This window comes from Onychomys torridus, chromosome 1 (genome assembly GCF_903995425.1).
Source record: "Onychomys torridus chromosome 1, mOncTor1.1, whole genome shotgun sequence".
Classification (NCBI taxonomy): domain Eukaryota; kingdom Metazoa; phylum Chordata; class Mammalia; order Rodentia; family Cricetidae; genus Onychomys; species Onychomys torridus.
The window spans coordinates 98359915-98383021 of record NC_050443.1 but is presented as its reverse complement, the minus strand read 5'-3'; the positions used below and the strand labels follow the sequence as shown (position 1 = coordinate 98383021).

The window sequence follows — 23107 nt, the reverse complement described above, 5'->3', positions numbered from 1 at the left end:
AAGGACATAAGGCCAAATGATCTCTGTGGGAGGGTATTCTAATACCCAATATTTTGTGATCCTCTCTGAAGGGATGATTTTCATTTGCCTATTATCAGGGCCATAGGGAACAGAGGCATTTCAAAACTCAAAACAGTAGACGACCAAGTTTTGAAATGGAACATAAATATCACGAACATCCTTCCCTTATATATTCAGATATTCCTTAGGATTCCATCCATAAGAAGCTCACATTTTCTATACACTATTCCTGGCCCCGGAGATTTCCCTTTCATAGTCATAGACTTCTGCCCCACCCCATGTGAGCCACACCTGTGAGAGGTTATGACGATGACCTTGCCACTCTCTCGTGTCCGTATCACTGTGTTCCAGAGCATGCGCCGGGCTAAGGGGTCCATGCCAGTGGACGGCTCATCCAGGAAGACGACTGACGACTTTCCCATTATGGCAATAGCGGCACTCAGCCTACGTTTGTTTCCTCCACTTCAGAGTCAAGGGAGAGCAGGAGCAGAAGCACATATAGCTTTTCATTGATTATATACAGTATTATGTTATATATAATATTGTACATATTATAAACAGTAATTTAGTAGGTAACACATGTAATTAACACTCAGATTTTATTTACAGGAAAAAAACCTGCTAAGATTTCAGGACTGAGTACATTTGCTAAAAAACATTAAAAAGTGCTGATTACATGTAACTGTACTAGGACATGAGACCAAACCCAACTGGACACAGCAATTCACTTTCATCTGCAATGCAGAAAGATGCCCCTTTTTTGTCCAATTTGTTTTTAGCTATACTATCAGTTAAACTCTTATTCTTGCAGTTCCTTGGAATTTTCCTAACATATAAGCTACCTGGCGGCCAGGCAGAACAATACAGAGAACATCATCGTTGTCCTTGATGAGGAGATAAAGAGCCACAGCAGACAGGAAGAGAGACACATTTTTTTCTAGTTCACTGGCTAGAATTCAAAGTGGACCAGGTTTGTGAGTTTATCTCTACAAAGCAAAGGTGCAATGCTCCTAAGGTATGCTTCATTGCAGAACACTTGAGTACCCCAGTCTTTGCCTGTCTGTTATGGAGCTTGGTTAGACTGTTGGCAATTCATTCCAAACATGAAAGGTGTCAGAATACTGCTGCAATGGGAGCACCAGCATGTGATCTCACCTCAAAGTGTAAATAAACTTCTCAGCTTGTGGTCGCAGGTACAGCATTTCCAACAAGTTGTCCACATAGGGTCTAATATCCTTCTCTGGAACCCCCCACACTCTGGCATACATGGTCAATATCTCCCGAGAGGTCATGTAATCCAGCAACGCATCAAATTGTGGACAATAGCCAATTTTTGACCTAACCTAAAAATAAGAGAATATTGACAGAGATAACTACTACACTGAGCATCACACAGTGAATATGGAGAAAATAAGTTTCCTGGCCTGTGGCCCTAGGACAAATTGATGCACTTCTAGCAAAGAATTGTGTGTCTTCCAGTGGTCACAGAATCACTACGGCTGGGGGTGACTGCATGTATTAGAACTCTAATGCATGAAGAACTTCATGCATGAAGGTACATGTGCCCAGGATAACTCTTAGAAGCTAACATTAGAGCTAGAGCCATAGAAGTATATTTGCCTGGAGGAGGCTGGTCTTCCATTGCTCAACCTATATAGTCTTTATAATCAGCGGTATGAAGTCTACCCTCAAGTAAAGGGATGCTTTTGAAACTTGGGACTTTTTCATTAATTAAACCTTCATTTGTTCTGTCCCAAGGCAACACCAGGATATCAAGAGTGAAGCCTGCTATAGGGGTTAGAGGATGATTAGCAATGTCTAGGTTAGGTTTAGTAAGATCCTGACTTCTTAGTTGTGATGGTAAATGGATGAGTGAAGTGTTGTGGGATATTTTGATCACATTCCAACACTCCTGAGACTGACAATAAAGTTTACCTTTAATCAAAGGGCAGAGCTGGCTACTAGCTGACCAGAATTAGCCATAGAGGTTTTGGAGGACTCAGAACATATAGAGAGACAAAGAAAGAGTAGGGAGGCCTTAGAAAGATGTGTGGACCCCTTTGGATCAAAGAGGGAGAGAGAGAGGAGGTCACTGTTCACTTACCAGCTGCTTCTCTGGTCAATCAGGTTTTTACCCCAATACCTGACTCCTGAGTTTTATTTAAAAATAGAATAATACAAATAATCACTTCAGTGGAGTCCTTAATCATTCTCTTATGTGTAATTTGGGTTTTTGAGCATTTTCTAAAATACAAGTAAGTGTAGTTGGGATCCTAGCTCTTATTTTAGACATGTTAGTCATAGACTAAAATACAAAATACACTACAGAAAACAAATTACCTAAAGATAGAACATTTACCCACTGTGCAATTAAAAGTCAACAGTAAAGTTCAAATATTTATTTTATTGGAAGACTATTCAATAGTTTTAGAATCTCTGTATTTTGGAACTATCAAAGTTCTCAAAGAACAATCCTAACTCGTGGGTTAAGGGAATTGAGTGCAATTTCTGAAACATTTTAAGCATTGTGAGCTTCAGTGAAAGGGCTACTTTCAGACACAGAGAAGAAACAAATAAGCTAAATGACTGAAAAGTCAACTCAAAAGCTATGGAAGGAATACGTACTAATTTGTTTAAACTCAGGGCTTAAGTCTGTGGGTTAATTCTTTGGGGAAAAACACTGAATGATGCTATCTATGTAAGACATGTTTTAATATCTCACTTAAAGCACTAGAAAGCTGTAACTATAATGAAACAGAATTAAAACTGAAACCAAGTATATTTTTAGAAAATCATGTCTTTAGGAATGGACAAATGAAGTTCAGGTGTATGGTGGTCTAGGACTAATGGCCATTTGTAGTAGTATAGGCCCGTAGGGTATGCTGACAAGGAAGAGGCAGGAGGAACAAGGAGGAAGACGGAAGATTAAATACAGTTTTCATCAACAGGCTCATGAATCTGTGTGATGAACCTGTTTTCAGAGCTAGGTTTATGACTAAATAAAGAAATAATGCAGTTCTGGGTGTGGTGGTGGTGCATCCTTTAGTCCCAGAACTTGGGAGGCAGAGGCAGGAAGATCTCTGTGAGTTCAGAACCAGCATAATCTTCATAGTGAGCTGCAGGCCAACCAGAAGTACATAGTGAGAACCTGTCTAAAAAAACCAAACCAAAATAAAACAAAAAACCCCCACAACAACAGAAATCTTTTAAAATATGAAAGACCTGAAAAGGAAACTAATTGACAGGTCAACATTTTAAGAGGTCAAGAATACTGAGAAATAATTGTAATGTCAAAGCTGTGTTCTCTCTAAAAGCATTTAAAGATCTGGAGAAATAGAAATTTTATAATTGATACACATAGGAAAAAGCTAAGATATTTGAAAAATGAAAACATGTTAATCAGGGATTCCAAAGTATCTGGACACAGAGGATGAGCCTACACTGTACATGTTTCTGACAGTATCTGGAGGTGTTGACAACGACCAGGTTAGGTTTATCCACATCCTGACTCATCCTGGAAAAGCTAAATGGAAGGAAATCGACCCATTGCAGCCTCTGGGCACTGAGCGAACCCCACACATGGCCTTCACATTTCCTCTCACATTGTCTAACAAGTCCCAGAGAATCCTGAAACACAAATTTAGTTTAAAATGTTCTGAAATAAAAAAAAAAATTATCTTCCTAGTAAACCAAATTTCCTTGTTTGTTTGAGATCTTAAATTACTCCTGAACATTATGTTTTAAAAACATTGTAACAGAAATTTATATATATATATTTGAGTATACAAATTAATAAGCAATTACAAATGGCATACAACAAAGTAGTGGGCACTCAGAAAAATATATATCTGATACTGAAATTAGCATATCCAGAAGAGCTATGTTGATCACTTGAAGAAAATAAGAGACTGCCGTAAATGTTTCCCACCATTTTATTTTGAAAAATTCCAAACATAAAAGAGAACTTAAAGTAACAGTCCATGAACACTCTTAGACCTGCAAGGAGAGAAACTGAACAAGCTTTGGTGCAGCAACAGGAAACACTCACCCCGCACCGGTGTGCACAAGACCAGACACAACTCTAAAAGTGAACTGTGCCACAGTTACGATGACCATAGAGGCTGGTTTAACCCTGACGAACTGCAGCTGAAGCACTATGAATTAGAAGACTCATCTGCAGTGGTAGCTATTTATACACCCGCTCCTTCAATCGGTGTTGTATTCAGCACAATAATGTACTTTAAGTACTCTCAAGTTTCTTGGTTCATATTAATTTTTCACTAAATGTTAAATACAACTGCATAATAATGAAGGGAGTCAGGAAATAACCTCAGCGGAGTTCTTTTCTAATTGGAGAGCTAGGTCATATGTCTAAGATAGGCATGGATTATTTCTCCTATTAGAGGTGCATTCTTCGAAAAACAAAAAAATCCACCAAATCCTACAATCAGGAACAAGGCAAGGGTGTCTATTCTCTCTGATTATGTTGACTACAATGCTTGAAGTTGTAGCTTTATCAGTTAACGTGGTTTAAGTAGGTGAATCTCGATTTTCCCTCTTCCATTTGGTGGGATTAATGGCTGGAGCTTGCTGGATTTGAGCGTTTCCTTCACCTTGCTCTTTCAGGCTCTGGTTAAACAACTCCTCCTACGTGCAGACTTCTTAAGGACAGAACGCTCTGTGTATTGGTTCCTGTTTCCTTTCCTCCTGCAGGTTGTCCAAGGGATTTTTCTCTGTCAGTCACACTAAGAACCTGGTTGAGTTGGAGGAGATAAAATTCACAGAAGTGTGGGCCAGCCAGATGTGCCAGCCCGATGACCAGCTCCCTGTTGAAGGTTTGTGTGCTTGCCTGCTGAAGAGCTGAAGGTGTGCTCTGCCTGAGCTTTCAGTAATTCATCATTAAAGGTTCAGTCCTTTTTATTCCACTATTATAGCCACCCTGGAATTTCTACTCTGAAGTTGTTTTGTCTGGGTCTGGGTGTGTGTGGATGTCTAATGTGTCTATGTGCTCACATTGATCTGAGTATGGGAACTCACATGAGGTCAGAGGACAACTTCTACCGTATTTGAGGATGTGTTTCTTGATATTTACCACTGTGTACACTCAACTAGCTGCCATTCTCCTTTCTCTGCCTTCTTGCCGGAGGAATGCTGGGATTACATGTGAGTGTCCTACTGCATCTGGCTTTTATGCCGGCCCTGGATATCCAAACTCAGATTGTCAGGCTTGGACATTGCGCACTTGAACCACCTCCTTGATCCTGCCCTGGGACTTTGTGGTGATTCGCTGTTTTCACTTTTTCAGTGCCTTAATTTGGGGTGTCAGATGGTTTCCAGTTCAGTTTTTTTTTGTTTTTTGTTTTTGTTTTTGTTTTTGTTTTGTTTTGTTTTGTTTTTTTCCCCGAGACAGGGTCTCACTGTGTAGACAAGGCTGGCCTAGAACTCTAGAGAGCCACATACCTCTGCCTCCTGAGTGCTGGCATTAAAAGCATGTGCCACTACACACATCTGGTTCAGAGTTTTAATTATTAGGGTTGGACTGGGAACCTCCATTTTCTTCTTGAATCCTAGGCTGGAGACTCCGAGTCTGTCAGGTCCCACACACCAAGTACATTGTGTGGTGTGTTGATGTTGCTGCTAAGAGAGGTTGTGACTCACTCAGAGGGTACTTGTGACTCAGCTCTCAAGGTGACACTGCCCTACATACCCCCATGTGTCGCCTTACATTTTACTTCTCTTCCCAGAAGCGCCTGATGGAATGCAGAGTCATCTCAACACCTGTCACAGTTCCTCTCTGGGGTCTCCTACCATTTGTCCCCCGCCCCGCACCCCTAAGTCATCATGCTTCTCACCTTCAGACTGCATACTAGCATACCTTTCGGATATTTTTGGTGATGCTGTAGCCTTCAATGAACACATCCCCAGATGTAGCAATCTCTTCTCCAGTCAGAATTTCAAAGGTAGTAGTTTTTCCAGCTCCATTTAGTCCAAGCAATCCAAAACACTCCTCCTTTTGAATGGTGACAGAGATATTTCTCACAGCCAGAGTGGGTGGTATTTTAAAATATATCTTAAAAACAAAGAAAACACAAAATACATGGAAACCATGTATTTGGATGGGTCAAACACAACGTTTCAAACCTTTACAGACCACAGAACTTCAGACAGTTTCATAAGAACCCTACTTAGAGAACAGCCATAGATCCCAAAGGCCCACAGTGAGCCCTGGATGCTCATCTTAGGGAATGGAGCCACATGCTGGCCACTGAAAGACATTACCTTTATGAGCTCTTTTATGAACACAGTAGAATTCAGTGCCTTCTGGGGATACTTCAGGATAGTCTCCCTTTCATTTTGTACATCTTCATCTTCAGATTTCCCAGATAACTCCTTGGACACTCTAGCCTGTATTATGAAGACGAGAGTAGACGGTGAGTACCGTTTGAGCATCTGGTCTACACTGGATGAATTTATGGATGTTAAACTGGAGGATTATTTCAGAGTGTCAAAACAAAAGTCAAGAGACTTCCTGCATATGACCACAGCTCTCTGGTAAAAACTTATTTCCCATTTCCAAAGCTTAGAAATTAGGCTTCCTGCATGAGCAAGCAGAGTGCTCTCAAAGCAGACATCACAAAAACTGCAGTTACAGCAAATACCAATGATTGTGGTTAAAAAGCTGTTTGCTAATTATAAAGTATAGATGAACATCAGTGAAATATTGTTTTCAGTTCTCTCTCTCTCCCTCCCTCCCTCCTTCCCTCTTCCCCCACCTCTCCCCTGCCTTGTGGTTGGGGATCAAGATGTACACTCTCAGCTCTCTCCCTTTGCTTTGCCATTAGGGACTCTAACCCTCTGAAACTGTAAGCAAAATTAAATGTTTCCTTTTATTCAAACATTTCAGTCTTTTCTCAGAGAAAATGAGAATTAGGGGACAGTTCAGTGTATGAAATGGCTGAGGTGAAATCCATAAACAGAAGCTCAGCAGTCTTCTCACAGCAGGGAACAGAGAGGGAGGAAAGGGCACACCTCCCCATCCCCCGCCCATGCAGGGTAAGGGGAGCTTGAAGGGCCAGCCCATGCATCTATTTCATTTCAAGTGATAAACTTCTTATCTTGAAACATATTTGACTTAACTAAAAGTTTGCAGTGAGGCCCTAGCAGGGCTAATGAAGTAAAATAAAATAAAATAAAAAAGAGTAGGTGGGGGAGAAACTACAAATTTCTAACAAATATCAAATATACAAAAATCAATTGTAAACAAACAACAAAAAATTCTTCCTCTGATCACCTTCTAATGTCTCAAGACAGTCCTGTGTCCTCCTAGCACTTGTGAGAATTTCCCCAACTTACTCTGTCATCATTGACAGGCTACCTGCACTCAGGCCTTGACCTGTGGAATCCATTTGCAGTTCTTTGAATAGACTTCATTGCCTGAGTTGACCACACACACACCCCACCCTCGCCCAGTGCCTTGAATTTACTCCTTTAAGTATTACACAATTGCCAGAACTTAGTTTGGCAGCATTTCATACTTCCTTTTATCAAAAACCTTTTTTCCATGACTGGCATTTGTCTGGTCTGATTTGGTTCCCATCCTGGGGCCCTTTCTTTGGAATACCTACAGATTTCTCCTTTTACCTCTTCTCCAAGACCTGGGATCTGCTTGTTCCTCCCAGACATCTAAGGAGTCCTGTCCAGCATTCATTGTTACATTGAGCAACAGTGGCACTTGAGGGATAACTTTCAAATGTATTACAACCCTGGAATTGAGCATCAGGTTTTACTCCCAAGGAGCAATATTTCTACTGTTGGCCAGCTATATGCTGATCTGGCCTGATTCCCTAGTCCTGAGGCTATGACCCACCATTAAGGTAATTCTTCCTTCATTCTGTAGATGAGTGTCGCAAGGCTGAGTCTGTGTTTTGGAGTCTGTCCAACCTATACAACACAGCCTGGAAACTCCTGCCTTCTATACCTCACTTTATCCCAATATTCATTGCTATGAGCAGCAGTGGAATCACTGGGGGACATGCTACATATGCAAATTTTCAAGGCATACCCTAAATTGACTACGTCAGAAACACAGGAGGTATAGAGCAGCAATTTATAGTTTAACAAGCCCTATACATAAGTCTAGGGCATGGTGCATGATGGGAATACCTATCACACAGCCTTTCTCTGGAATATGTATTCTGTGGACTGGCAACCTGGGAGCTTTTACAATAGCCAGAGCCAAACTGGGAAAAATGGGCAGACTGGGGAGGAAATGTGCACCTATCATACAGATTATTCAAAGGGAAAATTTCAACAATAATGAATGTATTAAAATTACAATAAAATCACAAATTAACATTTTATGTAGACCTCTGACTCATGTCAGTCAACAGAGATTGATTTCCTTGATCCACTGTTACGATTTGAGTATGAAATGCTTTCCACTGGTTTGGTTGTAGTGGGTAGCTTTTCCAGCTTTGACCTGGAAGTACTACCCCAAGTGAGGCTTCCAGTAACTATGATGTCTACCTACGGCCTGCCCCTGAGGCGGGGCCAAGACAGGAGCCCTTAAGACCTGTGCCAGCTCTCTTGGTCCTGGTAATACTGGATGTTGGCTGTTTAGATGGAGCAGAGTTCTCTGGAGAACACCACTGGACTGCACTTCACCTCTCCCGGGCCCTGTAACCTATCCCTTTACTTGTTGTAAGTAAAACCCCAAAATAAATGTCCCTTTTAACTACATGGAGTTGCCTTAATACTTCCACCAATACTTGGTCCCCAGGGCATGGCATTACTTGGGAACCAAGGGGTAGAACTGAGGTGGAGGAAGTAGGTCTTTGGGAGCACCTTGTCCTTGGCCCTCCTTTTGTTTCACTCTGTGCTTATTGGTCTTGGGGTGAAAATCTCCTCAGCCATACACTCCTGCTTCCATGATGTGCTGCCCAGCAACCATGAGTGAAGCCTTGGAAGCCATGAGCAAACTCCTCAAGTTGTTCTATCAGATGTTTGGGTCATAATGATGATAGTTAAGCATATGTATGTATGTATATATGTATGTATGTATGTATGCATGTATGTGTGTATGTATGTATGTATGTGCTTTTCATTTTAAGAATTACCTCCAATTCACAACTAGACAATGTACAGAGTAAGAGATTTTGAAACAGTCAGTCCTAAATAGAATGTCTTCATCAAACCCCTCTCCTAGGGGCTCAGGGAATATGATGGTTTGAGTAGGAATGGCCCCTGTGGTAGTTTGAATGTAATTGGCTCCCATAAGTTCATTGGGAATGGCACTATCAGGAGGTGTGTGTGGCCTTATTGGAGTAGGTGTGGTCTTGTTGGAAGAAGTGTGTCACTGTGGGCGTGGGGGTGGGCTTTGAGGTCTCATATATGCTCAAGCTACTGCCCAGTGTCTCACACCACTTCCTGTTGCCTACAAAATATAGGACTCTCAGCTACTTCTCCAGCACTATGTCTGCCTGCACCCTGCTGTGTCCCACCATGATGATAATGGCATGAACCTCTGAACTGTAATCTAGCCCCAATTAAGGAGTTGCTGTGGTCATGGTATCTCTTCACAGCAATAGAACACTAAGACTAAGACAGGGAGCTGTGTGGAAGAGGAGGCACAAAGATTGGAAGAGGCAGAGGGGGTGGATGACACCAAGGAAACACGGCCGTCTAGACACAACAGGATGGTCGCACATATGAACTCAGAGACTGTGGCAGCATGCACAGGGCCTGCACAGTTTCAAGTGAGACAGCATCCCAGCACTGAGAGGGGGAAGTGGATGAGATCTCCCATCTCTAACCAAGAAGCTATCTCCAACTGACATCCACTTGAAAAAGGAAAAATTAGTTTTCTCCAATAGAGTCTCACTGGGTTTATAAATCACTCTTAAGGGCAGGCCCTCAGGCCCAGCAGTAGATGACCAGCACAATTTTTTTTTTAAATCTCATATTGCTTTGTTCGGGCATATTTTGTCTTACTAGCCTTTTGCTTGTATAATAGAGCTTCCGATTTTGTGATTTTATGGGCTGTGTGTCTGTGTTTCTACTTTTTTTTTCTATTCTGGTTTGTTTCTTTGGCTGTTTGTTTTCTAAAGAGAGGGAGAAAGAAAGGGCATGGAGTTGGGTGGGTGGGGAGGATCTGGGAGGAGTTGGGGGAGACAATGATAAGAATATATGGTATAAAAAACTTTTTTGAATAAAAAATAAAAATATATTTTAAAATGGATATCTAAGGTCTGTATTCTGCTACTTACCTTACTAAATATCTTATAGATTCCAAAAAATACATAGCGATATATGAATGCTTTTAAATTCCACATGCTAAGCTCCAGAAGGAAAATGAGGAGGAGGTATAGCACTCCTGTGGCAGCCATGGCAGTCACGTGCCTTCCAATTGCGTTTTTGTCCATACTGTATATGGAAATTTTCATTACTGGCAAGAAAAACAACAAAAGAAAGTTAACAGAATGAGATGTTGCCAAGGTGCTGGAGTGGGAGATCCCTGCTTTCATGCCCCTCATAAGTAGACCAACTGTCAGCTATTAGCAGAAATGCTTTGCTGTAACCCACAAAACATATGAAAATAAGGAGACATAGATGTGCTCCATGGGCCTGAATAAAACTCCATATCAGTTGATTTAGAGAAATGCACTGCTATGGAATGTTTCTCAATTCCCTTCCCATGGGATGGCATAGCAGCACACAGAAGAAACATCCCCAGGCAAAAGAGAATGTGGAGAGCAGATACCTAGTTTCCCTATCATTCTAAGGAGCCTTTTGGGAATTCTGAATCTTTTCTCAATTACTGGGAACCCTAGCAGGAAAACTTAATGTTGGACCACACAGAGAGTCGAATAAAATGGAAGTAAGCAGGCAAAACAGAGTCCCATGGAGTCATTTTACTGAGTGAGAAATACACCTGCCAGCAGTAGTACACTACCAGCCAACACAATTCTTCAGCTTAGCTGGCTCTCTCTGCTCCCAGAAGAGGTGGGCAGAGCCAACCTGGATTGATTTCAAAGAGAGCTAGCTGTCAGGTATACCATCACTCCATCTCCTCCCATGTGGCTTAAGTACCACTCCAGGAGGAATCTGCTATAGTATGAGAAAAAAAAATCCCTTGGTCCAGCCAGATCAGTGGCATTTTATGCTAATTATATTCTATATCAAGTGATTTTTCTAGACAAGGGACCAAGGCAGTTGCTACACTTAAATCAGAGCACAGCCAGTAACCAAGAGACCCAAAGAACAGCCGTAACAACAGAGCACAAATGAGTGGGTGTGAGCAGAGGGATGGGAGAACACAGCTAAAATATAAAATTTCTTTTCTTTTCTTCCCTATAATCAACATCACTAATCATGAGAGATGTATAGCTTGAAAACACAATAGTATTACCTCATTCCTTATGATCAAAAAGAGTAAAGATATCAAGGGCTTATGATAATATAGAGGCAAAGTAGAGGTGACTATTGGTTGGATGTGAATTGGCATAGAAAATGAAAAATGTATGAAGGTCCTCAAAAAGTTAGTTGTAAAATTTCCAAGACTTAGTAGCAACAGTACCATGTTTATATCCAAAGGAAATGGAATCTAAGAGACATCTGTATTTCTGTGCTTATTGCAACATTAACAATGGCCAAGGAATGAAAAATATAATGTCTATCTCCTGAAGACCAGGAAAAACATGCTACCAATAATATACAAGCTGGGGTACTACTCAACCATATAAAAGGATGAACTCTTGTCACTTGTTACAACCTCGATGGAACTTGGGGACATTAAATAATATAAAATAGGCACACACACACACACACACACACACACACACACACATACGAGAGAGAGAGAGAGAGAGAGAGAGAGAGAGAGAGAGAGAGAGAGAGAGAGAGAGAGAAAGCTTTTACAAGCACTAAAGAGAACTGTTCTGTGGTCTGCATTGGTGAGCATTCTATGCACACACATGAAAAACATGCGTTCTGCTGCTTTTGGATAATCCTGCAGAAAACATGAACTTGGTGTAGCTGGTGGCTACAACTGCTCAGATCATATGTGTCTCCTCTGATCCCCAGACTTCTTGTTCTATTAATTCTTTTCAAAGAAGAGCACTAACCCTCTGGCCAGCACTGTGAACTTACTTTTCCATTTGTTGCTCTCAAATTGGACTTCAACTTCCTAACTCTTCTGAATCGATGGATGATCTGACTTCTTTGCTACACACCTACTGTGCTTCCATTCACACTTATTCTTACACTGTCTGCTGTATTCTGGGGCAAGATATTGGAAATGGGGCTGATAATGTCACCTGTATCTTTCTCCGGACTTTTCACAGACTCCCGCTCTTCTCTCACTTCCCCTCTGGCTCCATCCTTTAAACTTTCTTGGCATGACTGGAATTTGGGGCACAACTGCTTCTATTTTCTCCTGTCCCACAAACCCACATTTAGTGTGACATCTAGAGTCTGGCTTATGTTTTCTAGGTGCACTTGCTTTCCATCTTTCCATGTCCCCAGGAGTGTGAAAGTACTTCATGGTGACTAATAGGCATGCAGCCTCCTCACTAGACGGCTCTGGAGTGTTTAGCCCTGCCTCTGCACTGAACTTACATTCTTTCTCTTGCCGCTGAAATAACTCTTTCCACCCTTTAATTACTTGCTCACAAATATTTAAGTGTCTCTCGTGTTTCCAGCCCCATGTTAGACAAAAATTAATTCAATATTGATCTGGTACCTTCCCTTCAAATACTAGTGTGTAGGCGGAGCAGACTGACAAAAATGTAAATTCAATGAAGAATGTAACTCTTCTCTCTGGAGACTAATCCTTCTCACCAGAAGAAATGTGTATACATTTTTAATCTTAGCAAAGTCTGTGTTTGTGACATAGTGCAGGATATACTCTCACACAGAGGAGGGCAACGTGTGACTTGAGTGCTTGTACAGATGCATGGTGATACTCAAAGTTGTTTACATGTAAAGTGATTGTTCTTAACTCTCATGAATCCCAGAGCACCTCAGATACTTACTTTTGTTTAAACACAATTCAGTGTTAGTAACATTTTTTGAAGAACACCATTTCTTCATATTTTGGATGTAATGGTATTTGTAGATGCTCATCCCAAGGTTATAAATGGGTAACAGCAACAGCGAGTTAACTATGAATGTCCTAGTACGGGTCGGAATGTCTGTGATTTAAAAGATAACATTTGCATGCTTTATGTAAAGTGAACTATGTGGAGAATATCTCAAGATGACTAAATTAAACAGAGAAAATTACAAGGCATAGTATTATTGGCAAAGAATTCTAATTTCTTGCCATTATATAGTCTACCTTTGATGTCCTAGAACACAATTTATTTCAATGATTACAGCTTAGGAAAACCCTTTAAGAAGTCGATGTGCATATAATCTGTCATCTGAGAGAACAGAAGAGCAATGGGCATTACTTCTTGCATTTCCTTTCCTGTGTGATCCACGAGGAAGTAAAGTTACATCAGGCCTGGTGGTATTTACCTGTAATCCCAGAACTCAGGAGCTGAGTGAGGCAGGAGGATCAGGAGTTTGAGAACAGCTTGAGCTACACAGTGAGAGTTCTAAGCCAACCTACCCTACACCACTAGACCCTGTCTCAAAAATTACTTAACTAAAGGAAATTTACTTTAAGACTCAATGGTAAAGAGTGGATAAGAAGTGGTTGATCAATGAAGGAATGTATTCTTTAAAGGAACAAATTTAAAGCTGAAATTTCTCTAAGGAGTAACAGAACATAGCAGCTGGTAAGTGCGTGTGCAAGGACATAGGAACATACTGAAGGGTTAATGTTCTGAATTCATACTTTTGAACTTAAAGAACAAGTTCAGATTGCTGGGAATGAAAATAAAGTGTTAACTGTGGGCAAAATACATATTAATTATACAAAAAGAATAGGTTTCATTATGGCATTTTATTCTGATGTGTTATTTTAACAATATATAATCTATATATTTACTTTACATATTTATAAGAACAAAGGTGGCCACTGGTTCAGAAGAACAAATGATAGAGGATAAGAGAAGTTCATATGTAATTCACAGTTTTTTCAGTGGTTGATGTCACAACAAGCCTATTATAAAGAAGGTCATAGTTTCTGTTAGTTCATAAAATCTGGAAGCCAAAAATAATTTGGGACACTGGCTTCTCATTTTGGGAGATACCAAAGCTTCAGGATAATGTTAAAGGGCAGTCACTTGGCATCTGTCACAGAACATATAAATATTTTCTAAGGAGTAAAGTGACTCCTTGGGAGATAATGTGCTAAAAGCTGACATAATGGGGTCTAGAGCAAGATGAAAATGGACAAAATTAAATGTGAAGGCATGAGTATTAAGTTATTTATCCCCTAGCAAGCGTGCCACCTTCTGTGGCCAAGTATTGACCAATCAGAGAAGAATGCCCAAAAAAATCACACCATGTACCAATCACAGCAGCGTGGCCTTCTTGTTGGATCTGCTACACAAGATTTCCCAGCCTACACTTAGAAAATTCAGGGATCCACTTGAGGTCTTGCCATGATTCATGTGGAGAATTTGTGCCACTCTTTGAGATTCCACTGTAGCTTTAAATTTCATTTTCTAATGTCTAGTTAGGCTGAACATCTATCTTCTCATGTAGTTGGGATTTATACATCTTTCATCAGAATTGTCTATTTAAAGCCCTTCAGTACATTTTATTGGGGGATATCTGTCTTTTTTGTTGTATTTTCTATAGGCTAGACTATGATAGATCATGTTCAAATATGTACAGTGGAGATGTTTGCTTTAATATGGTTTGCTGTCCTTTTCGCCTATGTCACTTGATGCACCAAGTGTTTCCTTTTGTGATGGTCAGTCAATTCACATACTTTTTCTCTCATAGCCTGTACTTTTGTTGTCTCATCTAAGAATCCTTTGCCAAGTTCAGAGAAATCTAGTCCTGATTTCTTCCCTATATTTATGTTTCATCTCTGAAATAGAGACCGCTGAGCTCACTTTTGTCAATGGTGTAACAGAAGGTTCAACTTCACTCTTCTGCGTGTCGACACTCATTTTTCTTGGCACAGTTTATCAAAGACTCTCTATTCCACTGGATGATCTTGGAGTCTTGTTGCAAATCATGAGACCCTATATGTGAGGGGTTTTGTATTTTTTAAATATTCATTCATTATATTATCAATACACAACCTATACATTTGTCACTACAGCAGTACTATAGCATTTTAAGGTTGTACGTTCACAATAAGTTTTGATGACAGAGCCTGTGAGAGGTCCCCCTTTGTTCCACTGAAATTCCTCAGGAGTCTGAGCATGCTTATTTCTGAGAAAATCAATGCTGGCAGAATCTTTCGAGGTACCAAGTTGGGTGAATCTGTCAGTTTGGGTAGGATCTTAACATTGTTGATACATAGGATCTGTAGAGTGGGCAGCTTCACATTTGTTCCATTTTCAGTCATGTTTTGTAATTTTAAGTACACAAGTTTTTCGCCTCAGGAGTTTTCTGAAATATTTTCTTTAAATTGTATGGTAAATTAAATTTCTTTAAGCTCATTTTAGATTGTTCATTGAAGATGTAGGGAAATAAGCTGAGGCTTATGTGTTAATCTTTTAGCCTGGAATTGCACTGGATTTTTCTTAGCTACAATTGCTTTCCTATGGATTTCTTGTGATTTTTCTCTCTACATAATCATATTTCATTAATTATACAAAACAATGGGTTTCATTATATTTTATACATGTATATAATGTATTTTGGTCATGCACACACTTCCCTGTCCTGAGTCTCACTGATCTCTCACTCTTTCAATATGTTCCTTAATATGATTCCATATCTTTAAGAGGGCTATTAGTGTATTCTGGATGTGATGTAAATTACACCATATACATGAAGGCTTTTGAATGCTCTAATTTCCGTGTTTAGGGGTTTGCTGTCGTTCCTGCCCTTGGACAATCTGTTCTCTATCTTAACTTTAATGTCATCTTCCAAACATTGACGAGTCATTCCATCATCAACAATCCTACTGAGCCACGCACAGTGTCTCGTAACAACTGGATTGTGAGCAAAGTGAAGCAGAGAGACAGTCTCGGAGCAACCCCTGGTTAGGGAAGAATGAACCAACACACAAACTTATAAAGAAACCTTGCTCCATTTTATCTACAGTCAAAGATTGGGTTCCACACTGGTAGCATGAACTCCTTCAAGACTTCAGGATTGCCACAAAGCTGGCAAAGGGGTCAGGCAAGACATGTAAACCTGTCATTAATCTTTCCTACTGTCTTGTATTGCTTCTATATTGATCCAGTAGTCATTTATTTCCAATAAGTTTTTGATACTTTCTAGAGCTCAGACAGAATCAGTTTTGATGGTTTTTGTTGCATTTCCCTAATGATTTTGTGAGGAGAAGATGGGAGTTTGGTGCTTGATATACAGCTATTTTTCCAATAAATAAACTTCTATTAGCTAATATTCCTAGTGCTTTTTATTACCTCCATTTTACAGTAGAGTTTTCAAAGTAGCAAAAGGTAAATACAGTTTCTCACAAATCCTTCCATGAAGTCATTTAGATATTCCAATGACTCTTTTTTCCTCATTTTTGATTCTTTGAAAATTCTGAACAGTGTATTTTATCATAGTCACACCCTCCCACTTCTCCCAGATCATTCATTCATTCATTCTCTCTTTTCTTAACCACACAACTTTGTTCTCTCTCTCTCTCTCTCTCTCTCTCTCTCTCTCTCTCTCTCTCTCTCTCTCACACACACACACACACACACACACACACACACACACACACACACACACACTTTTAACCGTTCAAGCAGTTTATGCTCTCTATATACACTTAGCTGTGTGGGCTTCACTATAGGACAGTTAACTCACTAGGGGCCATACCTTTAAAGAAAACTGACTCTTCCTTTCCCAGTAACTATCAACTGCCAATAGATGGAATTTTAGGTGGTTTAAGTTTGCCCAGCTCTTGTACATGCTGTCTCAACTGCTGTGTAACTGCCCTGATGTGTCCAGAAAACAGTTTTCTTGTAGTCATCCACAGCCTCTGGCTCTTCCAGGCTTTCTGCCCACTCTTCTGGCATGATCCCTGAATCTTAGGAGGAGGGAATGTGATACAGATAACCTGTTTAGGATTGAGCATTATCAAGTCATTCTCTGCACCTTGATTGGTTCTTTTATTTCCATGTGAAACTTCTGAAAGTCTCTGAAGATTCATGAGAGAAGATGTTTCTACATCTGCTCAGTTATTGCTAAATCAAATTCCTCTCATTTCAGGCAAACATGTAAGAGACTCTGCATTCAGATACTGTTTGTTGGTTTGTTTGTTTGGTGACTAAAGAGTATTTTTTATTCTTGCTGCTTTTCCAATTATGTGAATAGTTCTTTTATCTAAAGTTACTGTTCATCAAACCTGTAAAAATGAAATGATAAGCAGCAGCAATGGTCTTCCTATCAAGGAATAGAATCCATCTCAAATCAGTCACTCTTGACTTACTTCTTGAACACCTGACTCCCAAATGTCAGGCAGATTTATGGGACACGTAACATGTAGTCATGTTTATTCAAAGGAGGTTATTAAACCAATACGAATTATATACTAGTAGTAATTTGTTATCATAAGGAAATAACACAGAGATATCAATGTGATTAACTTGGGGAATAAGACTGAAGAATAACTTGAACAAATTAGAGAACAATTTCTTGCATTTGGCTTTAGCAGCACCCCTTGAAAAGCTACGTCACAAATATTAAAGTAGTCTCAGATAACCAAAGACCTAGTAGGAGGACAAGACTTGATGTCAGGGGGCTGTTAGAAGTCTCTTGCTTCTGGTTTTGGTAACACACATTGCCAAATAACTGAAAACATCAGTGTTTGCACTGTGCTTTGGAGAAGGAGAGGCACCGGTCTTCAGTTCAAGACTCCCTGTTCGTGAGCGTCGCCACTCCAATCATTTGTCCTTAGATGTCAACCCAAGAAAACAAGGTCTTAAAAAAGTGATTGGTTTATGATATTAGTGGCTCAATGTGTCCTTGGTTTCACTCAATACAGTGTTATAATATTAAAAGCACTTAGTAAAGTTTGTTAACTAACATATTTTCCCCAGAACAAAAGAACTTTGTAGTGCTACTTTTCCTCAAAGTCATTTTTCTTTATTTATAAGAAGTTCCTGTCCCAGCATTTGAGAGGAATAGGCAGGCAAGTCTCTGTGAGTTCGAGGCCAGCCTGAACTACAGAGTGAATTCCAGGAAAGGTGCAAAGCTACAAAGAGAAACCCTGTCTCAAAAAACAAAAATAAAAGCAAACAAACAAAAAAAAGAAGTGCCTGAAAGGAAGAAACTGTGAATTCCTTACCTGGTATCATCTCTATCACATCGTATAGAATTATACTCATAAACCCTAAACAGTGGTTGAGGATGAAGATCTTGATATAGGCGCTGGTGCTATTGTTGTACCAGAAGCTTAGCAGGTAGATGAAAGGGATGACAGACCATCCAAACATCATGAGGATGAACATCGTGTCCAGGAAGTGGTACTTCTCCAACAATATATCTACATCAGTGATTAGGAACACCAGCTGAGACAGACACCAAAACACAAAGCAAATGATGTATATTAGCTACTTCCTATATTGCTGAGTTTCATGTTGCTGACAGTTTGCAGGAACTTTAGGTCGTAGAAGCTCCACAATTTTTTGGCTGGCAAGGAGGCAAGGAGCTGCTGGAAGTAAGGGCTGAGCTGATAATATTAAAAACTTGCCTTTCTTTTCATATCCACAGCCAAGCACTGGGCCTAGCTACAGGAGTCCAGTTGGGAAGAGGGAGGAGGGATTGTACGAGTCAGGAGGGGTGAAGGTCATGAAAGAACCCATAGACAGAGCTGACCTGAGCTAGTGGGAGCTCACAGACTCTGGACCAACAGCTAGGGAGCCTGCATAGGACTGACCTAGGTCCTATGCATGTGGGTGACAGTTGTCTAGCTTTGTCTGTTTGTGGGTTCCCTAGCAGTGGGATTAGGACCTGTCTCTGACTCCTGAGCTGACTTTTGGGAACCTATTCCCCATGCTGGGTTGCCTTGCCCAGCCTTGATGCAGGGGGAGGAGCTTGGTCCTGCCTCAACTTGATATGCCATGCTTTGTTGACTTACATGGGAGGCCTGCCTCTTTCTGAACAGAGGAAGAGTGGATATGGGAGGCGGGTAGATGGGAGGTGGGGGGACAGAATGGGAGGGAGGGGAAACTGTGGTTGATATGTAAAATAAATGAAAAAATCTAATAAAAAAAAGGAAACAAAACAAAACCTTGCCCCTAATGATCTACTTTTGCTAGCTAGACCCCATCTCCTAAAGGTTCTATAGCCCCCAGATAGTTTTACCAAAAAGCGAACAAATTCTCAAACTGTGAGTCTTGGTGGGGCAGTTCAGATTCTGACCACAATACTCAATACCTAACCTGAAAGCCTGATAACTTAGTGAAGGAAAAAAGACCCCTTTGATGGAATTGAGTCTTGTTGATGAGTGACTTCCTCACTATTGAGCGTGGCCACAGCACTTGCCTTTCTTCTTAGCCTTGATTTAGAATGTTTTCATTCTGTACTCCTTCTATGGAATCAAAGTGTATTTTTTCTTTTACTCCCAGTTCCAAGTAAACCTACTCTCGATATTTCTGTTTTTACAAATCAGTTCATTTTGTAGAAAAACTTCCCTTATTTCTTTCTTTCTTTTTATTGGCTTCCTTTTGATAAGGTGTAACACTAAAGGGTCACAACTCCATTTTGTAATGGTAAGAGATTACACAATTCACAATTATTAAAATAATGCTGTACTTACTTACATTGGTTATATTAATTACATCAGCTTAAATTTTCTTGTCATTATAAGGTTCTATAAATCAATGTTAAGCTTGCTTCAAAAATGAATTTTGAACTATTTCATCAGGCTCTTAGGGATGTTGACTTATAATTGACACCATTTACTCCCTGAGCATTAGATAGATTTTGTAAATAAAACAATTCATCTTGGAGTTTTCCTTTTACAAATATAATTACAGATCCCACATGTGCTATTTGTTTCTTAATTCCTTATACTCAGTTTTTTCCAGGGGTGGTCCTCAAATTTCAGAGTTAGTAAGACTATTTATGTTTTCTACTTTAGGGTTTGGGGTTTTGCTAGTTTTTAAAACATCTTAATTTTTATGAATAGGGTAGATTGTTGAAACAACTTTTCAATTACTTCCTTGTCAACTAAAGTATGAAAGAAATAATCTGACATTTCAATCCTTAAAAATGTTTTATGCAGTAAAGAGCATAAAGAGCATAAAGAGCCAGTGGGAGAACAGAGAGTCTGAGGGACGTTCCTCAAGTGCTTGGCTGGGAAAGGAAGGACAGCCTTCATCAAGACCGAGGATCAGAGTGACTGCAACACGGCTCTGTCACGCCATTTCTGACTGGATGAGGGGGCTGCTCTCTGTGTCAGCAGCTACCAGAGGCATGGCTTAAGACTCTAAAGGACATTAAAATCATGATGATTCTGTGGTAATTTCATTTCATTGTATGACTCGACAAAGAATTAGAAGGAATACCAAAAGATCAGATGGTCAAAAACTGAGAGAAAATGTAAAAATAGAAACATAGACCTACCTCAAAGTCCTCCAGATATAAATTTTCCCATAATAAACTTAAAACATACACATTTGATATAGCCATTTAGTTACTAAATACAGTGAAATGGAAAAATGGAAAGCACATGGCGGTTACTAGAGTGAATGATACAATACAAACAACTGGTAAGGGTGAGGGCTGTGCTGACCACACCTATCTGATCATTGCATGTTGTTTTCACTTTCCAGAATAACAGACTCTACCCTGGAGCAGGCCCAGCTGTGGTGTGTAAACTTACACAGATAGTAATTGAGACAGACAGCATCTGCTGATAGGTGAAGAATTTCACAAGATCATTTACATTTCAAAAAACAACCAGAAATTTTATACTCAAAAAAAAAAAAAAAGTGAACCTGAGTAAATTAGAAGACACAACATGAAACAAGGTTCACAAAATGGAGGAGCTGCCCATAGAAACCATGCCCAGAAATGCTCAATGGCAGAGGCAATATAATAGTGTGAGGTATGTGGGTGACCAAGAGAGAAGAAACATTGTGTATGTTCATGGAGCTAAGAAATGTGAGAAGATAAGACATCAAATCCAAGTAAATCACAACTAAACAAACATCCAGTGATAATCTCTTATGAAAAATGAACATAAGAAACTAAAACGCTTGATCACAGTAGAGCAAAACCCTGAAAGGGCTTGACTGGCACACTAGGGTTCTAAGATCTCAGAGCTATCAGAGAAATGGAACAGCAATAGCTCACGTGAGAGTAGTTGATCACATATGCATATTCATCTTCAGGATGGATATGAAATAAGGTTTAACACATACTGAGTAGGGGACAGAAAATAAATGATAGGCACATAAAATACAACAATATGATAATTTAAACCCAACTATATGAGTACTTATTTACTTCAGTTGTAAGGCTCAGGTTGTCAGCCTGCAAAACAACGTAAAGCCAAGATTATACTACTTATGAATGATATTTTAAATTATGAGGACTGAAGTCTGATCAGTCACACATGTGCAGTTTCTGGCCCACAGGCTGGCCCTGGCTCTACATTTTTTGCACTAGTCTAGTCTGATCAGCCCACCTGTCCATGCCACATCTAACCTCCAGGCCTCGCTCAGGTTGCACATACCATACTCAGTCTGTTGAGTTTCCTGAACACTTGTCTACCCACATCCTCTCCAATACTCATACCTAGCCCAGGTTACACATCTTGCATGGATACTCAGTCTGATCAGTCCTGTCATTCTTAACCCTAAGCCTTTGTCATGGTCACAAATCCTCTGTACCAGTCTAGTCTGGTGACTCCCTAGGACCCCAGACTACTTGCAGCATATCCCACATCTATGCCTAGCCCATCCAGCCAATGAGTCCCTAAAACCTCACCTACCTATGCTATCCCCAACCCTCAAACCTCTCCTTGGCCATTCAGCCTCTATGTCAGACAAGGTTGAGCCAGTTTAGAATCTTGCATCAGACATACAAGTCCACATACTCAGGTCTCACTGCAAAAAACACAAATAACCTGAAAGGCCAAGACAGTACATCTCCCCCCAAATCCACCAATCCAATAGCAGTGTTCTTCAATGAGAATTACCTAGATGAATCCCAGGACACAGAAGTTAAAAGGCAATCATAAACTCCAAAGATTCAAGGAGTCTAAAGAAGACAAGACCAAACATCCCAACAATCTTAAAGAAAATAAATAGCAAGGAATTCCTGAGTGATACCTAAGATAACACATATATATGACTAAGTGAAATGATGAGTACAACCCAAGGTTGAAAAACTGAATTCAGTAAAAAGATGCAAGTACTGGAGAGAATCAAGCTGAAATGCAGATGGAATAGAAAAACTCGGTAACCCAACTAGAGAACTCGGGGGAAAGCCTTACAAGTAGAATGGACCAAGTGGGAAAAAAATGTCAGGACTATAAGATAAAGAAGGGAAATAGATCAGATATGCTAAGAAATGTGAAAAATTAGGCAGACACCCAAAAGGAATTCACAGGAACTGTGGGAAGCCATGAAAAGACCAAGTCTTCAAATTATAGGAGAAGAATTCCACATCAATTGCATAGACCAGATCTTAAAGTTCATAGAAAAAGATTTCCCCAAATTAAGACACACCCATAGAGATACAAGAAACACACATAACATCAAATTCTTCACCTATCAGCAGATGCTGTCTGTCTCAATTACTATCTGTGTAAGTTTACACACCACAGCTGGGCCTGCTCCAGGGTAGAGTCTGTTATTCTGGAAAGTGAAAACAGCATGCAATGATCAGATAGGTGTGGTCAGCACAGCCCTCACCCTTACCAGTTGTTTGTATTGGTCCATTCTTCTAGGTACTTCTGAAATATAGAACAAAATATCATTCACTATAGTAACTGCTGTGTACTTTAAGTTTATTATGGGAAAATTTATATCTGGAGCAAGAG

At 40.0% G+C, this 23107-nt stretch overlaps 1 protein-coding gene across 1 annotated transcript in view; it reads right to left on the bottom strand.

The window, feature by feature from the left end:
- Nucleotides 1-23107, bottom strand: part of LOC118576607 (ATP-binding cassette sub-family A member 3-like) — a 97317-nt gene that overhangs the window by 5772 nt on the left and 68438 nt on the right. The window contains exons 21-27 of the mRNA XM_036176812.1: nucleotides 18401-18623; nucleotides 13053-13211; nucleotides 10287-10465; nucleotides 6301-6426; nucleotides 5897-6091; nucleotides 1177-1364; nucleotides 313-483 (exon numbers count right to left, since the gene is read on the bottom strand). Of these exons, the coding sequence (XP_036032705.1) occupies nucleotides 313-483; nucleotides 1177-1364; nucleotides 5897-6091; nucleotides 6301-6426; nucleotides 10287-10465; nucleotides 13053-13211; nucleotides 18401-18623 (1241 nt within the window). The remainder of the gene's footprint in view (nucleotides 1-312; nucleotides 484-1176; nucleotides 1365-5896; nucleotides 6092-6300; nucleotides 6427-10286; nucleotides 10466-13052; nucleotides 13212-18400; nucleotides 18624-23107) is intronic.